Source organism: Rosa chinensis, chromosome 1 (assembly GCF_002994745.2).
Source record: "Rosa chinensis cultivar Old Blush chromosome 1, RchiOBHm-V2, whole genome shotgun sequence".
Lineage (NCBI taxonomy): Eukaryota > Viridiplantae > Streptophyta > Magnoliopsida > Rosales > Rosaceae > Rosa > Rosa chinensis.
In genome coordinates, this window is record NC_037088.1 from 20,589,579 (window position 1) to 20,604,229 (window position 14,651).

The following is a 14,651-nucleotide window of genomic DNA, read 5'->3' on the forward strand; positions in this document are numbered from 1 at the left end:
AATCGCCGGAAATCGGCAAAAGTCCAAAACTGCAGCCGGAGGAGGTTTTGCTTCGATCCGTGGTTTTCCGGCCAAATCGTGGAAAACCAAGGATGCAGGGGTGCTCAGAGGGAGGAGGCGATCCTGGGATGACCGGTGGCACGCCTTGGGGTGGCCGGAATCGCCGGCAATCGGAAGAGGAAAGAAAATCGCCGAACCGGAGGAAGAGAGAGCTCGGGGGGGGGAGGAGAGAGAAAGGGGAAGGGTGGGTTTCCGGAAATGGAAACCTACCCTAGGTAACTTTCTATTTTAATCAAAAATTACCGTGAACAGTAACTTTACAATTTCGGTCATAACTCTCGCATACGAAGTCCGATTCTTACGAACCACATATGCACGCGCTCGGTTTAACGTCCCCTACAACTTTCGTGAAGAACATTTTCTCAAATTTTGACCCGAATAAAAAGTCAACTTTTAGGGCCACTAAAATATCCATAACGGTTCAAAATTGAAAATATTTAACAATTACCGTCCAACACGAAAGTAAATCGTAATTCCTAGGTTCGGGACGTAACAGAATATGCAGACTCTGTCATTATTGTTCTTGATGATTTAATTATTTGAGTTGCTATATGAGGTTCTGTTTTCATGTTTTGACACAAATTATATCTTACATGCCACGCATCGGTTGCTCTGATACCAGATGGTGAGCTCTACGATTAAAGCAAAAGGAAAGCAAGGAAATATAAACTGAATTCATTCTTTGATAGATGGCTGAAAATGGGCAGTAGCATACATATAGGAACGTCCCTCACAACAAGGTGGAGACGTGTGAACTATCTACTCAGAAGTTGTCTAGAGGTACTTAAATAAATTAATGGGCTTCGGTGTTAATTGGGCTAGGTATGGGCCTGATCCCAACACACTGTAGGTGCATGGAATACACCACCTACAATCTATACTGTAGAACAGTGGGAAAAGACACCTTTTGATATTCTTTAGGACAATTCGCAGCCTGCCCTCCAATGTCATCAAAACACAAACCTACCCGCCGCAGAAGTGTGCCCTGACACTGCAATCTGGCTCTTTTGTGTCCTCTCAAGCAAGTCAAATTTATCAGATTTCCACACGCACTCCAGAGTGATAAAATCCTCTTGTGTAGGGTAAAACTCCCTTAAGACCTGTAATAAATGTGCAGGAAAAAAAAAACATTTAAAATAATAATGACAAATAAAAAGCTAAAAGGTATCTAGGACAAAATTGCAATGAGCATAATTTCCAAAACTAAAGAAGGGCTGACCTCAACTCCTTCTTGATTTATTTTAACTGATTGCTTCTTTTGGGAGAGAGAAGAAACCATGTTGAATACTGAAACAACATCAAGCAGAATCTGTCGAATATAAGACATAAAAGAGAAGTCAGCAGATCAGTTCCGGGATTCCGGAATCATAAATGGAGTGCAGCACTTAACAGTAAGAAATGATCAGACAAGCTTATATGTCACAAATTACCCACTAGGCTTGATTTATACTCTGCACATTATTATCTTTATACATATTGGAAAAGGGTCATGGAAAAACCTGTTGAACCAAAACTCGAAGTCGTGCAAGTAAAGCTAAGATAGTCAAAGAGAATCCCATGAAAAAAGATCGAGCCAGCAATGCAGATATCTGACTGTAGAAAAGTCAAGGGTAACAAGCCCACATAATGCATATGTCAATTCATGCTAGAAGACCCAAGTATTAATGTATTATAGAAACAGCATAGGCCTGTTTTTGAAAGTTTCCCAATCAGTGGAAGATAGCATAGTAAGCCTTTGGCAAAGTTAAAAACAATCATGCTGCAAAAAAAAAAAAAAAATTGTAAAAGTAAAAAAAATACTACATCACAAACTAAATCATTTAAAATTCTTAAAGTCTTCTGAAGAGCTGTGGTCTTCAGATGTAAGATTTTTATTCCAAGACTACCAGGTGAATAAAATAGACAAGACTGGTAATGTGAAACTTATGTCACACATGAGATTTGGATGGCTTGAAAATATATGGAAATCTTTATAGTCTGTTGGATAGCCACATTAATCAACCCAGTCCATCAACTTTCAAATCTTCTCTTCCATATGATAATACTATACATTTACTATATGTAACCAATAAGAAAAGGATACATAGCAGCCTTCAACATTGGTTCAACCATCTGCAACACATACAAAACACATTTTAACACTTCAGAATAATTAAAATATTTCCATGCTGGACCATTCTAGAATGTGCACGCTACAACTATAGAATCATTGTAGGATTAAGTTCCACGGAGGCCTAATTCGTGACAAAACTATGTTTTGGATTCAGAGCTGAAGAAAATTATAATTAGTGGACTAGTTTCATTATAAAGACTTCTCCCATGACTACTATCACCGCATATGGTAATGAAAGAAAACACACTTATTCGAGTTAGCCATGTTACAGAACTCAATTTACAGCATTCTCCAACTAATAATTTAACACATGATTTGTAGGATACATTCCACAACATAAGAAGTTAAGGACCATGCACTTGAATTCACTCATGTCAGACACTTCTTTGGACACTCATTTGGATACTCATGAAGTATGGAGTTCATTGGCTTAGAAAGAGTGTCAATAAATTTACACATGTTCCCTTGTTCTAAGGTATCTTTGGCTTTTCACTTTATACATATTTCTTCAGGTCAAAGGGATATTAGAGTAAACATGAAATATGCCCCTAGTTCACATTATCAGTTCATAGTTAACTGCTAATGAACACCAAATTACCATTCAGGTCAATTATAATGGTGAAAGAACATTCAATTACTCTGCAAGTGCAGATTAGAAGCCTGAAAGGTTGCAGCAGTTGTATCAAACAGAGAGCAGTTAACGTTACTTACATGAATAATACAATGTTAACCATACTAGAAGTGCAATTAAAGAGGACAAAACTAAGTTCATATGATAAAGCAAGAAACACCTGTGATAAAAGATGTGCAGCTCCCAGAAGTCGTTCCATGAAATTATATTTTCCACTTTCACATTTTCTTCTCTTCAAACTGTGACAAAAGGGTTTGACAAGTGACTAAATATTAACTATGTGATCAAGCTGCAGAAACTTCCAACCCTATCAAGCACTCAACTGAAGTTTTCCCACTGGAAAAAAAAAACAGCTTTATCGATATACGACCCATGTGATGAGAATCCCAATTTCGTTTCTTACCTTTCTAATAGATGCACCTTTTGCTTGGGTCTCTTTCCAGTGATACTTTGGAAACAGCAGCCCAAAATCTCCTCCAACTTAGTTGATTGTAAAAGCCTCAAATCCCTCCTTACCTGACTTACATACATACAAACATATAAAAAATTAAAGAAAAAAGGTAAAACTTAAGACTGATTGTAATCAGCATAGCAACCTCAAATTATATCCAATTTCTGCCATTTGGCTTAATTAATGTATATCGAAATCTTTTCTTCCTTTCTGTTCCATCAATTTTCTCAGCTACCAAACAACAGAGGAATAAGCTTAGAAATTAGAACAGATAAATAAGGTGTGAAAAAAAATCCACAATTCTCCTTATCGTATATCTGGAAACGGTGATGCAAACTACAAAGACAGCTAAGTTTGAAATGTAACTCATTCTAATACGGTTTGGAAAATCATGGTCATTCGCTCAGAGACGATCAAATTTGGCAAAAAGGCCTTCCCATAACTGCTCTCACAGCTTTTAGTTTCAACTTATTTGGCACTGGATGCCTTCGCCTCTTTTATTAACTAGTTGTTCTGCAAGTCTTTTCTTATCTATAAGAGATTGTATCTAGTTGTTGGCAACCTGTTTGTCCTCTTTGCTTCTTAATTTTCAATGGAAAGTTCTACATAAAAATTTCACAATTGTAAACAAGGTGTAGAAGTTGTGGACCTTCATTAGGTACTGGAAGTACGAGGAACGTCTATGCTGGTTCTTGTTCTTGTAGACCACTCTTTCAAGAATAGCACACTCAGCTCGGAGCTGACCAAACAAAGACGTCAGCTTCTCCTCAAGAGCTTCTGCTTCAGAATCCATCAGGAACCCTGCAGATTAAATTGTTATTATGGTTAAAAACACTCTTATTACATAAGAAGGATAAAATCATTTTTCAAAAATTGTTTCCGTTAAGCAACAGACCAGCATGACAGGGGGGTTGTGAACAGAGAGAGAAATCTTGTAATTAGGAGTTTGAGTAACTAAGACTATTTGGTTTTCATGTTTGTGATCTAGTTTCTTAATTTAAATGATGCAGTTATGTTATATTGACTATGTAAACCTTTCGAGAGTTTGTCACACAAACATTGACAAAAAACAAAATAATATACGAAGAAAATTAACAATTTGTTTCAAAAACAAAGAAATTAGGACTTACCCCTGAATCTATTGGTTTCTGCAGCAAGTTTTCCAGATAGCTCAAACGAAGGTTTTTGCTGCAAGTCGAGTCACAGAAGGAACAAAAAGTAACTATAATTGCAGCCTTCCGCCCAAAACGAACAAATAATTTGCAATAAAAGTAATGATACTTGAAAGAAGTAGAGATAAACAAGATCCATCCCAGCTTGCAGATGGCACTGGGAACAATTTGACAAGAATAACCAAAAAGTAGAAGATGAGAGTTATGATGTCAAGAAAAGATACCACACCAAGCTATGTGCAACTCACCTTTTTCTGTGCTTCCAATAGCTACTGAATTATTCTCATCGATCCTATTTCATATAAAACTAAAAGCCAAGAATGCAATGAAGCACTGTAAATCACTTAGAAACGAAAAGAAGAGGACGTAAGCTCCGTTGATTCCTCGTGAGAATTTCAAATTCGAAATTCGTTTCTCTCCTCCAAATCCTTCTCCGATTTCTTTACAAAGGAATACTGGTTCTCCTACTGTTTCTCATTAGTAATTACAGATGCCGAATTACTCTTTATGCGAAGAGCTTAGAGCATTGAGAGCCTCCCAGTCTCTATATAACCCTAATTTGCAACCAAAAGAAGATTGAAAATCGCAAAAAGAAAACATAGAATTGATTACCTGCTATGGATTTCGAGTAAGGGTGTGGGTCTCGGTGGTTCACGGAAAAAGTGTTTGATACGTACCCATCAAAATTTAGACAAAAGCCCAAAATACCCCTGCGGACTCTCTTAACCTTCACAATTGTTGTACATGTGGCATTTGTTTCAGATGATCGGACATGTGTAATGTTCCTATTCAAGTAAAAAAGTCATAATAAATAAATATGTATATTCGGGAGGTAGCAGTATTCCTACGAAAAAAGGAAAAGGAGCAAAAAGAAAAAATATAAAAGGGTTAAAAAGCGAGAGCTCTTTGTTTTGGTCCAGTGGATAACACCGGACGAAAGAAAGAGAAGCTCCCCTTCTTCTTCTTCTTCTCCTCCACAGCTCTCTGGTTCTGTTTTCGAACTCGGCCATTAGCAACACAGAGTGAGATTATCTTCGCTTGGTCTTGATTCATCGATCGGTTTCGGGGACGACGTAGAGCAAAATCTCGGGTTTTCGATTTCAACTATTTTCTAAAATCTTCAAATCCAACCCTAACCCTAAGCCAGCAATCGAATCCAATTGGAGTGGCAGAGATGGCGCCGGCGGCGGCGAAACCGGGGAAGCAAGGCGGCGGGGACGAAGGAAGAGCGGCGTCGAACAATCTGTGGGTTGGGAACATCGAGAGGGACGTCACCGACTCGGATCTGTATGACCTGTTCTCCCAATATGGTGCGTTGGACGGCGTGACGTCATACTCGACGCGCAGCTACGCGTTCGTGTTGTTCAAACGCAAGGAGGAGGCTGCGGCGGCCAAGGAGGCTCTGCAAGGCACTCCTGTGCGGGGACAACCCATTAAGATCGAATTTGCTCGACCGGTTCGTATTGATCTTTCTGCTTCTCCTTCTTCTCCTCCTTTTTCTTTTTCTCTTCCACATATTATTAATAGTATTGTTATTTCTGTATATCATAATTCCTTGTGTGAATTTGTGGAACAAATAAGTTTGGGTCTTTGTGATTACAAAATCCAATTGTGCCTAATTCATCAATTATCTTCTCTGTTTTAACTAATTTTTCACTTTTCTGTTTGCGTTCAACACTACACGACTTCGAGTTTTAGGAGGTTTAGGAATTATTAGACAAGGATTCGCGACCCTGTCCTTTTCGATCCAAATAGTTCGTGTTTAGATTAGAGAATGCGTCAAATTAATTTCCTCCGTTTCGGTTTCGTAATCTAATTCGTGCCTTGGTTTGGATGATTTATCCAAAGATGATCATTTTCGTATGATTGAAGTTTTCGTTTAATTCTGTTCAAGCAAACGATATGCAAATATCTTTAGGGGAACAAGCCTTTAACACGAAGCCAAATTACCAAATATGTTAAATCGATAGAGAGACGTTCGTCAGGGTCAAAACTCTTAACCTGTCCCAAAAATTGCCAACCTCGCATTGTCAAACGACCAAGGGTCCCTCCCTTCTACTCACACAACCAGTCATAGTCCGATATGAATGAGAGTCTGAAGGTGTTTTAGACCGTTTTAGGCGGAAACAATGACAGTAAACTTCTCAAAACAAAGCTTCCTTGCTTAATCTGATGTGCTTCGTGTGTAGTATGTAGATGGTAGCAGCTAGCCTGTTGGTAACGTCTGATGATCAATATACTACTGGACAAAACATTTAATAGACTTAATCACAAACTTGTCAGTCACCAATGTGAGTGAGTGTCTACAAGCAAGGCGTGTTTCTCTTATACCTCAGCTTAACTTGTACACACCACCAATCTGGCATAATCATATCTCAACATTTAAGGTCCATACACAACACAAAAGGATCTGAAAATTCTACAATTTTATTACCTAGTATGTTAATAAATAGGTAACCTCCATATCCAACATAATCAAAGTTTGTCGATTTTATGATTCAGATATGATATAGCTTGACTACGCTACCTAATAATGCAAGAAACAAGATGGGGTATGTTATGTTAAGTCCCAAGGTCTCGAGCTCAAAATGGAGAACAAATATTCTTGAACCAAACCGCTCTGTGTTCATCAACTGCATAAGGACTAAAGCATCTCCATTCTATCTCTTGCAACAAACAGATAGTTCCTAAACAAATCACTCATATAACGCATCTGGGAGGGGGATATCATGGCAGAAAACTTTGTTTGGTTTGGATAGTCATGATGAAAATAAAAAGACTACAAATTTTATTTTATTTTTTGTTACTTGTATTTTCATCTTCTAACTGGAAGGACATGGGGAAGAAATCGATTTCCTTGCAAAGGGATAGGAAGGGAAAATTGTATTTACTGCATGATGATCGGGAGATTCTAAGATTGATTTTGGCATCTGGTTATCTACGCGCCATTTAATTTAATTTTATGGGGATAATTTTAGATTTCATTCATGTTGGACAGAAGACACAATCTGGATTAGATATCTGGATGAGTTTGACCTGTATTCCTTTGATGTATATCTGCTGCATGTTCGAATGCATGCTTACAGATTGCACAATTTGCTGCCACTGATCACATTGTTACTCTTTTGCTAATCTTCATTCCGGCTAGCTGCATTTATTTGCACCAGCAATCTACTGTATGTGGTCATTGTGGGGTCTTAAGCTTAAGGGTTTACCACTGCAGCAGAAGTTTACTTCTGTTTTGCCTTCCAAGTCATGAGAAACACATTTCAAGGAGGGAGGTTGTAGCTCCAGAACCCATTCCACAATACGTGGCTCCATTTACTCTACCAATGCTGATGTTATCTTAAAAAACACAAATAGCTTCTCAGTTTGTATACATTCTATTGTGACTTATCTATGCACGTGTGTAAAACAATTTGACCATTTTATTCTTTGCAAAATAGTAACGTGAGGTAACAGCATGGACATCCCAGTTACTTCTTTTGCACGCCATATCAAAAAGAGAAGCGAGCTTTCTCCGCTAAAGTTAACGTCACCTTAGAAAGAGTGCAACCATCCTCAAAAACAACCAAAACCACCCATCAGTCCCTCGCTCTCAAAGATTATGATGCAAAAAGTTATTCAAATTGGAAACCATTTAGCCAATTGGTTACCATTCCTCATTATAGGTCTAGGTTAATCTTAAGGAGAAGGCATATAATTGTAATACATGTGTTTTCTCCCTCTGCTAAGTTTGCGAGTATTAGCAATGCCATCTATTATACAGATTAAGATTTTTTTTAAGTACTCGCTCAATTTTTCATGCTTCTGTATATTGTTTCTGCTATCTATCTGGAAGTATTAATAATGCTTTGCACCTATCTTTCCCGCCTTTCACACACATTCTTGGCCAGGATCTTAAACTTTTGGTTCTTCCGTACAAAGTAACTATGTCTTTAATTTCAGGCAAAACCATCCAAGAAGCTATGGGTAGGTGGAATTAGCCCATCTGTGTCGAAGGAAGAATTAGAAGAAGAATTTCTCAAGTTTGGAAAATTGGAGGACTTCAAGTTCCTTAGAGACCGGAATACTGCATGTCTTGAATATTGTAGATTGGAGGATGCTTCTGAAGCAATGAGAAATATGAATGGGAAGCGATTGGGTGGTGACCAGATGCAGATACATGTGGATTTTCTTCGATCACAACCTTCGACCGCAAGAAGGGTAGGCTTATTATTTAGTGTCTAGCATGATTCGTATTTATATATATGATTATAATCATTTCTGTTACAATACTCATTACAGAAGAGACATCCATCTTGTGTTTTGTAGAAAAGAAAAAGTAGACATCTTATCTTATGTTGAAAAATTGATAGGAGTATGTTATAGGTTGTCTGTCGAAGTGTTAACTGGAGCTGACACTAGGCTTAAGAGGCTTCTTCTTGTTTCTTAATTTTGTTGGGTGAAGACATATATGAAAATTATTTGAACATATAAAAGAAAACCTTGTCTACTTTGAAGGATTGAGTGTATGTTTTGGAGTGGTTGTACATTTTTGCGAAGGAACTTAACATTGATTAACTACTTACGACTGGACTCACGTGAACATAAGCGTGCTTATCTAGATAAAAGTTGAATGTCAAATGCAAATACACCATCTTTGCTGTTGAGAGACATAGAACTTGTGTCCTTTTCAACAAATCATTCTGTAAAGGGCATATTTCAATGTGAATTTGGAGGAGTTGAATATATGTATATGCATGTGTATTGGAACAGCTCTATTCAATGCTTCAATTGCTTATAAGCTAATATATTGAGAATAGATAAATACTAATTTCTTTTCCATTTCTTATCAATTTGTAATGAGTTTGTCTTTCCCTTCGGTCATTTGAACAGGAACAGTTGCCTGACTACCGAGATGGACAGTTTCTTGGCAGAGGTATCATGGGGCCTGCTGCTGATTCTCATTCTGGTCATAAAAGAAAACAGGTGAATACTTCCTTAATAAGCTGCTGAAAGTGTGTTGTTTTCTACTAGATAAGCTTATACTATGTTTATTGTCTATGCTTGAAGCTTCTCCATGAGAATTATTTGTTAGGTGATTATGTGACAGACGTCTTACCTGTAATCGTTTATGGTTTTGTGGTTACACTTTTGTGATAATTTCTTAATATGTATTTGTATCAATTCATGTTGCAGCCTTATTCTCAAATTTCTGGCCAACCCAGTAGCTCAGTTCTGTGGGTTGGGTACCCTCCTTCTGTCCAAATTGACGAACAAATGCTCCACAATGCCATGATTTTGTTTGGTGAGATTGAGAGGATTAAAAGTTTTCCTTCAAGGCACTACTCATTTGTCGAATTCAGGAGCGTAGACGAAGCTCGGCGTGCCAAGGAGGGTTTGCAAGGCAGGCTTTTCAATGATCCTCGGATCACAATTATGTTTTCAACCAGTGATCTGCCACCAGCTGGCCCATACCAACCGGGAGGAGGCAAATGGTCTACTCCTAGACCTGATATGCATCTATTTAATGAACATTCAATGAGCAACTTAGGGCCTGGAGCTCTACCACAAAGTCCAAGTGGTAACTTTCTTGGACCAAATGACGTTCCAATGAGGCCTTTAGGTCCTCTGCCTCCTGGTAGATTTGATGATCTGCTTTATTATCAAGATGGCAGTTCCAAGAAGAGCCGCCTTAGTCCACCTGGTGTCAGGGGCATAGTTGGAGGTCCTAGGCCTCCTGATGATGATTACATCTGGCGTGGCATTATTGCCAAGGGTGGAACACCCATTTGTCGTGCTCGTTGTGTCCCTGTAGGCAAAGGGATAAGAATTGAGATGTGAGTATACAGCCTTTTTCCTTTTTATTATTGGTATCTCCTTCCTTTTGTCTGTTTTCCATTGTGTTATCTTGTTGGAGGTGACAGATAGCATCTCTTTTTGGTTTGTTTCTGCTTAGTACATGAGGCAAGCTAGCTATTACTTTCTCCACTACGCTTTGTATTAATTTATTACCCTTCCCAAAACTTTCCTGCTGGCCCCATGATACAACTAGAAAAGCACTCAAGTAAGCAAATAACATGATTTCTTTACTTGAGGTAGAGACATTACACATCCGCATTTCTGTTATCAGGTCCCTGTTTCCTGGTTATATGATTTTGAACTACTCAATCTTTTCTTGTGCTATGTTTTTTTGGTTTGGTATTCAACTTTGTCAAATTCAACTAGTTCTCACAATCTTTGTATTAGCATGATGAATAATCTGGTGTGTGCAAGCTGATCAGAGCATGTGTCAAGTATGGCTATAATGTTTTTGTTTTCTGTTTTGCAGTCCTGAAATTGTTAATTGTTCAGCTAGAACTGGATTGGATATGCTGACAAAACACTTTGCTGAGGCCATTGCATTCGACATTATGTTCTTCTTGCCAGACAGTGAAGATGATTTTGCTTCCTACACTGAATTCCTTCATTATCTAGGTGCGAAAAACCGTGCTGGTGTTGCAAAGTTTGATGATGGGATGACATTGTTTTTAGTACCTCCTTCAGACTTCTTGAAGACTGTTTTGAAAGTTGCTGGCCCTGAACGTCTTTATGGTGTGGTTCTCAAGTTTCCACAACAAGTTCCTAGTGCTGCTTCCATTCAGCAACCATCACATCTACCCATTGAATCTTCACAATATATAGATAAACAGCAGATTCCTCCTATACATGCTGAGTATACCATTCCATCGAAGGATGAACATGGTTTTCCTATGGAATATTATAACAGGGTTTCAAGTGAGGACTCAAAGCTTTCTTCAAAATCACTGTTTCCACCTACTAGCGATTCTTCTATGGTGCAGTCAGTAACCCAAGATTATTCCTCTAAATATAGTAATAGTGCTGCAGTATCACAGGCTGGAGTTCCATTATTAACACCTGAACTTATTGGCTCTCTGGCGACTTTACTGCCTGGAAATGCACAGCCGTCTTTGCCAGAAAGTTCGAAGCTATCGGCATGGGAAACAAGATCAGCAGTTAGGCCCTCATTTCCTGGATGGAAACAAGATCAACAAATTTCTGATCACACCGGTCATGCATTGCAACAGTTAGGTAGTCAGTTCAATCCACAAGAACAAAGTCTTCCACAGTACCAGCCTACTTATCCATCCGGTTCAAACACATCAAGTTACCACTCTGGTCCACTGGTGCTTGGTACCACCCAAATGCCAGATTCTTCTTCTGTCAGTCTGCCTCTGCCACAGGCTGCAAGTTCTTCTAGGCCCTTGAGTAATTTTATGGTACCTTCTCAAGGTGGACAGATTACTGGATCCTCGCTTCCTAGTCATCCAAATTATTTGGCTGAAGCTCTGCCTGTCAGTAGTTATATGACCTCTTCTGGTGGTAATTTGCAGTCTGATCAGACCTTTGTGCCATTAGGGGCTAATAAAGTTAACTCAGAATACCCAAATCAGATGCAGCAGCTTCATTCTGCACTTCTGGGTGCTGGTCAGAGTACCTCAGAGGGTGAGGCGGACAAAAATCATCGCTATCAGTCCACACTTCAATTCGCTGCTAACCTTCTTCTCCAATTACAGCAGCAACAACAACAGCAGCAATTGGGTGGTCAAGCGAGCAAAGGGTCTGGAAGTCAACAATGATACTCCGTATAGGTATTCCTCTATAACATATACTATTGAATGCATGAATGTGTTACTTGTATAGAAAAATACATATTTTGAAATTATGGTTAGTTGGCTAATCTATTACGGTGCTTGTTTCTTTTCTTTGTATGTTGTGCTCATTTTTGCTTTGTGTTAAATATCATAGGCTTAGGGTTTAGCACAGTATATTTCCTAGGAGATCAAGCTATAGCATAGGCTTGCTGTTAGCATATGTGCCCAGTTATTTGTTTTTGTTTTGACTCTTGAAGGAATGTGTTTGTTCTTATGGTGATAAGAGTATGGTTGGTTAGCTAATCTTTTTGCTTGTTTCAATGACATATTAATGTGGTGGGAGTTTTGGTTGCATAGCATAGTCTTGCTGCAAGCGTCCCTGCTCAGCAATTTGATTGTGGAATCCTAGTTCTGGTTTCTTGCAATATTTTTTGATTATTTGAGTTTCTCCGAGAGTGTTTTTGTGAATTGTCTGTTCGTCTAGATATATGTATCTATCATTACTTTTAGAAACACTAGGTACAATTCAAATGTTATTTTGGTGGTTCTGGTATGGTTGAAGTAAATTAGTGCAGCTTTTGTATATATTTTCTTGGATGCATCTATCAACTGAAATATGATTTTAGTTCAGATTAAAAAAGGAAAAAAAGCAAAATGATTGAAGTGTTTTGAGTTTTGACTTATGTAATTAATCTTTGATGGATCAATCGTATGTGTTGTATCCTATTCTTTAACATTTTAGCTATAAGAGTTGATTGATCATTTTTGACTTGTAATCTTAATTGGCCGCTCGATCTGCTAAATAAAGAAAGCATCCCTTGTATTTCTTCCCACATCTTTTTTACATATCAGACCATGAATCTTTCTGCCTTTCCTCGTCAATCTATTTGTCCACCTGCAAAATATGAGATTTTTTTTTTTTTGGCTGAGAGCAAAATATGAGATATACAACAACCCTATTAGCTGCTGGGACATTTTTCTTTTCTTGCTTTGCATTTGATCTACAATCAAACTGGATTCTTTTAATGTAAGCATTTTGTGCTTTTATCTATAATATTATTTAAAGAAATTAGTTTCTGTTGACCACAATGTAAAAGTTGATATTGATAACCCGTACATATTAAAATACATACCAAACGATCTCTACTCGCTTATTCAATGAGCAGGTGATGTTTGTACTTTGTAGTGCACTCGTAGATAAACAATTTTGAGCCGCACCATTTTGGCAAATCAAAAGTAATTTTGACAATAGATACATGAATTACGCTTTAACTCTTTTTTTTATTTTTTATTTTTATAACTAATTAATGGGTACTTGGACTAAATTTTGGAGCGCCCCTTTGCTTTTCAGAAAATGGACGGACTTCCGCGCTCAGTAGTATCACCAAAAGGATCATTGCTTGCAATCAAGCAATGCGATCCATGCTCCGGCGGTAGGCTCGAGGAGGGACCTCTTTGCCTGCGAGAAAATCAACCGTTTTCCCTTCGGAATCTGCGTGTATAACAAGCTCTTAGTTTTTTTTTTTACGAGAAAATCAACCATTTTCCCTTCGGAATCTGCGTGTATAACAGGCTCTTGGTTTCTTTTTTACGAGTGCCGTCATGTTCACATCCCGTCTCATAATCGAAATGGCGTATTGAAGTGTAGATCTTTTCATTTTAAATTATAATGACAAAGTGAAATGTACATTGAAATTTCTTTTTCATAGGTTTTTTTTTTGCCCCATTTATTTCTCCTTGCGTGCCAATTGGCTTTTTAATTTAGAAAAGAAAAAAAATCAATTTAGTCAGTCCACTATGATTCATTCTACACTTATTTCAATCTATTTTAAAAAACTTTACTTTAGTTGGTCGATTTGTACTCTGTTATTCATTTGTACTCTGTTAAAGCAGCAGCCACTTGGAGCAAGAAATTAAATCTTGATAATTGGATGCTCATTTCTTTTATGAGGCAAGCCAAATCAAATCCTCAATCCTACTCTGTAAGAGCCTTCTGATACTCATTAAGTTACATGAATACTTAAATGGGGCAAGCCAACACCATGTACCACACAAAACAAGAACTGATGCACAAATAAGAATCTTCTTCCTCCTCTTCTCCCAGTCAGCAGTCTTTTTCTCAGACTACTGGTACCTATAGTTATGGCAGAACCTTTAATTTTAGTTTACACTGTTACTAGCTTTTGCTATAAAAGAAAATTACCTTGCCTGCAAGCATGACTCCCAACAAGTTTACTTGCAAGCTTGGGTCCAAACACAATAACCCAGTGCCTTACCTACTTAACTGCATGTATACTCTGTAGATAGTGGCACACGCATCCTACAAATTTCACACACAAGACTATGAACTACACTGGAAATAGATATCACTGGTCCTCTTGGACTTAAAACCGTGGAACTCAAATCCAGTTACAGCTTCAACTCTTGAACCCTATCAATACCCATCTTACCTACTTATAACCGAAAATCAGGTAAAACAGAACTCAACTAGCACAAGACTCCAAACATTAATGCAAATATAATTTTCTTCTGAGTGTGTGCCCACTTAATTACGACTTGAGAGCGAACAAATTTACCTTCCATGCAC

General features: G+C 38.0%; 2 protein-coding genes across 3 annotated transcripts; one reads left to right on the forward strand and one right to left on the reverse strand.

Annotated features, from left to right (window-relative positions):
- Window positions 1–725: 725 nt before the first annotated feature.
- On the reverse strand, window positions 726–5,112 carry LOC112182820. 2 transcript variants are annotated; one of them, XM_040513122.1, is made up of 9 exons: window positions 5,040–5,112; window positions 4,386–4,443; window positions 3,905–4,056; window positions 3,208–3,320; window positions 2,965–3,043; window positions 2,144–2,172; window positions 1,560–1,653; window positions 1,280–1,369; window positions 726–1,160 (listed from the first exon to the last, which is right to left on the reverse strand). In XM_040513122.1, the coding sequence occupies exons 3-9, from the start codon at window positions 4,046–4,048 to the stop codon at window positions 1,011–1,013; spliced, it is 699 nt and encodes a 232-aa protein (XP_040369056.1). In that variant the 5' UTR covers window positions 4,049–4,056; window positions 4,386–4,443; window positions 5,040–5,112; the 3' UTR covers window positions 726–1,010. The 2 variants fall into 2 exon arrangements, with proteins under 2 accessions (XP_040369056.1, XP_024177133.1); XM_024321365.2 differs by lacking the exon at window positions 5,040–5,112 and adding an exon at window positions 4,676–5,033.
- Window positions 5,113–5,283: 171 nt separating this feature from the next.
- Window positions 5,284–13,709, forward strand: LOC112189861 (flowering time control protein FPA). Its single transcript, XM_024329238.2, has 6 exons — window positions 5,284–5,883; window positions 8,376–8,633; window positions 9,306–9,398; window positions 9,609–10,249; window positions 10,741–12,061; window positions 13,416–13,709. Exons 1-5 carry the CDS (start codon window positions 5,602–5,604, stop codon window positions 12,047–12,049), a joined length of 2,583 nt encoding a protein of 860 aa, XP_024185006.1. The 5' UTR covers window positions 5,284–5,601; the 3' UTR covers window positions 12,050–12,061; window positions 13,416–13,709.
- Window positions 13,710–14,651: the final 942 nt, after the last annotated feature.

Bases quoted from the DNA above. Each gene is read 5' to 3' on its own strand.
- LOC112182820 (XM_040513122.1), bottom strand. From the start codon at position 4,048: ATGGATTCTGAAGCAGAAGCTCTTGAGGAGAAGCTGACGTCTTTGTTT. The intron at 2,173-2,964 runs GTGTTTCTTGCT...TATGTGTTGCAG, and splicing joins CTGCACATCTTTTATCACAG to ATGGTTGAACCAATGTTGAA. The intron at 1,161-1,279 runs GTCAGCCCTTCT...CATTTATTACAG, and splicing joins TAAATCAAGAAGGAGTTGAG to GTCTTAAGGGAGTTTTACCC.
- LOC112189861 (XM_024329238.2), top strand. From the start codon at position 5,602: ATGGCGCCGGCGGCGGCGAAACCGGGGAAGCAAGGCGGCGGGGACGAA. The intron at 8,634-9,305 runs GTAGGCTTATTA...TCATTTGAACAG, and splicing joins AACCTTCGACCGCAAGAAGG to GAACAGTTGCCTGACTACCG. The intron at 9,399-9,608 runs GTGAATACTTCC...TTCATGTTGCAG, and splicing joins CTGGTCATAAAAGAAAACAG to CCTTATTCTCAAATTTCTGG.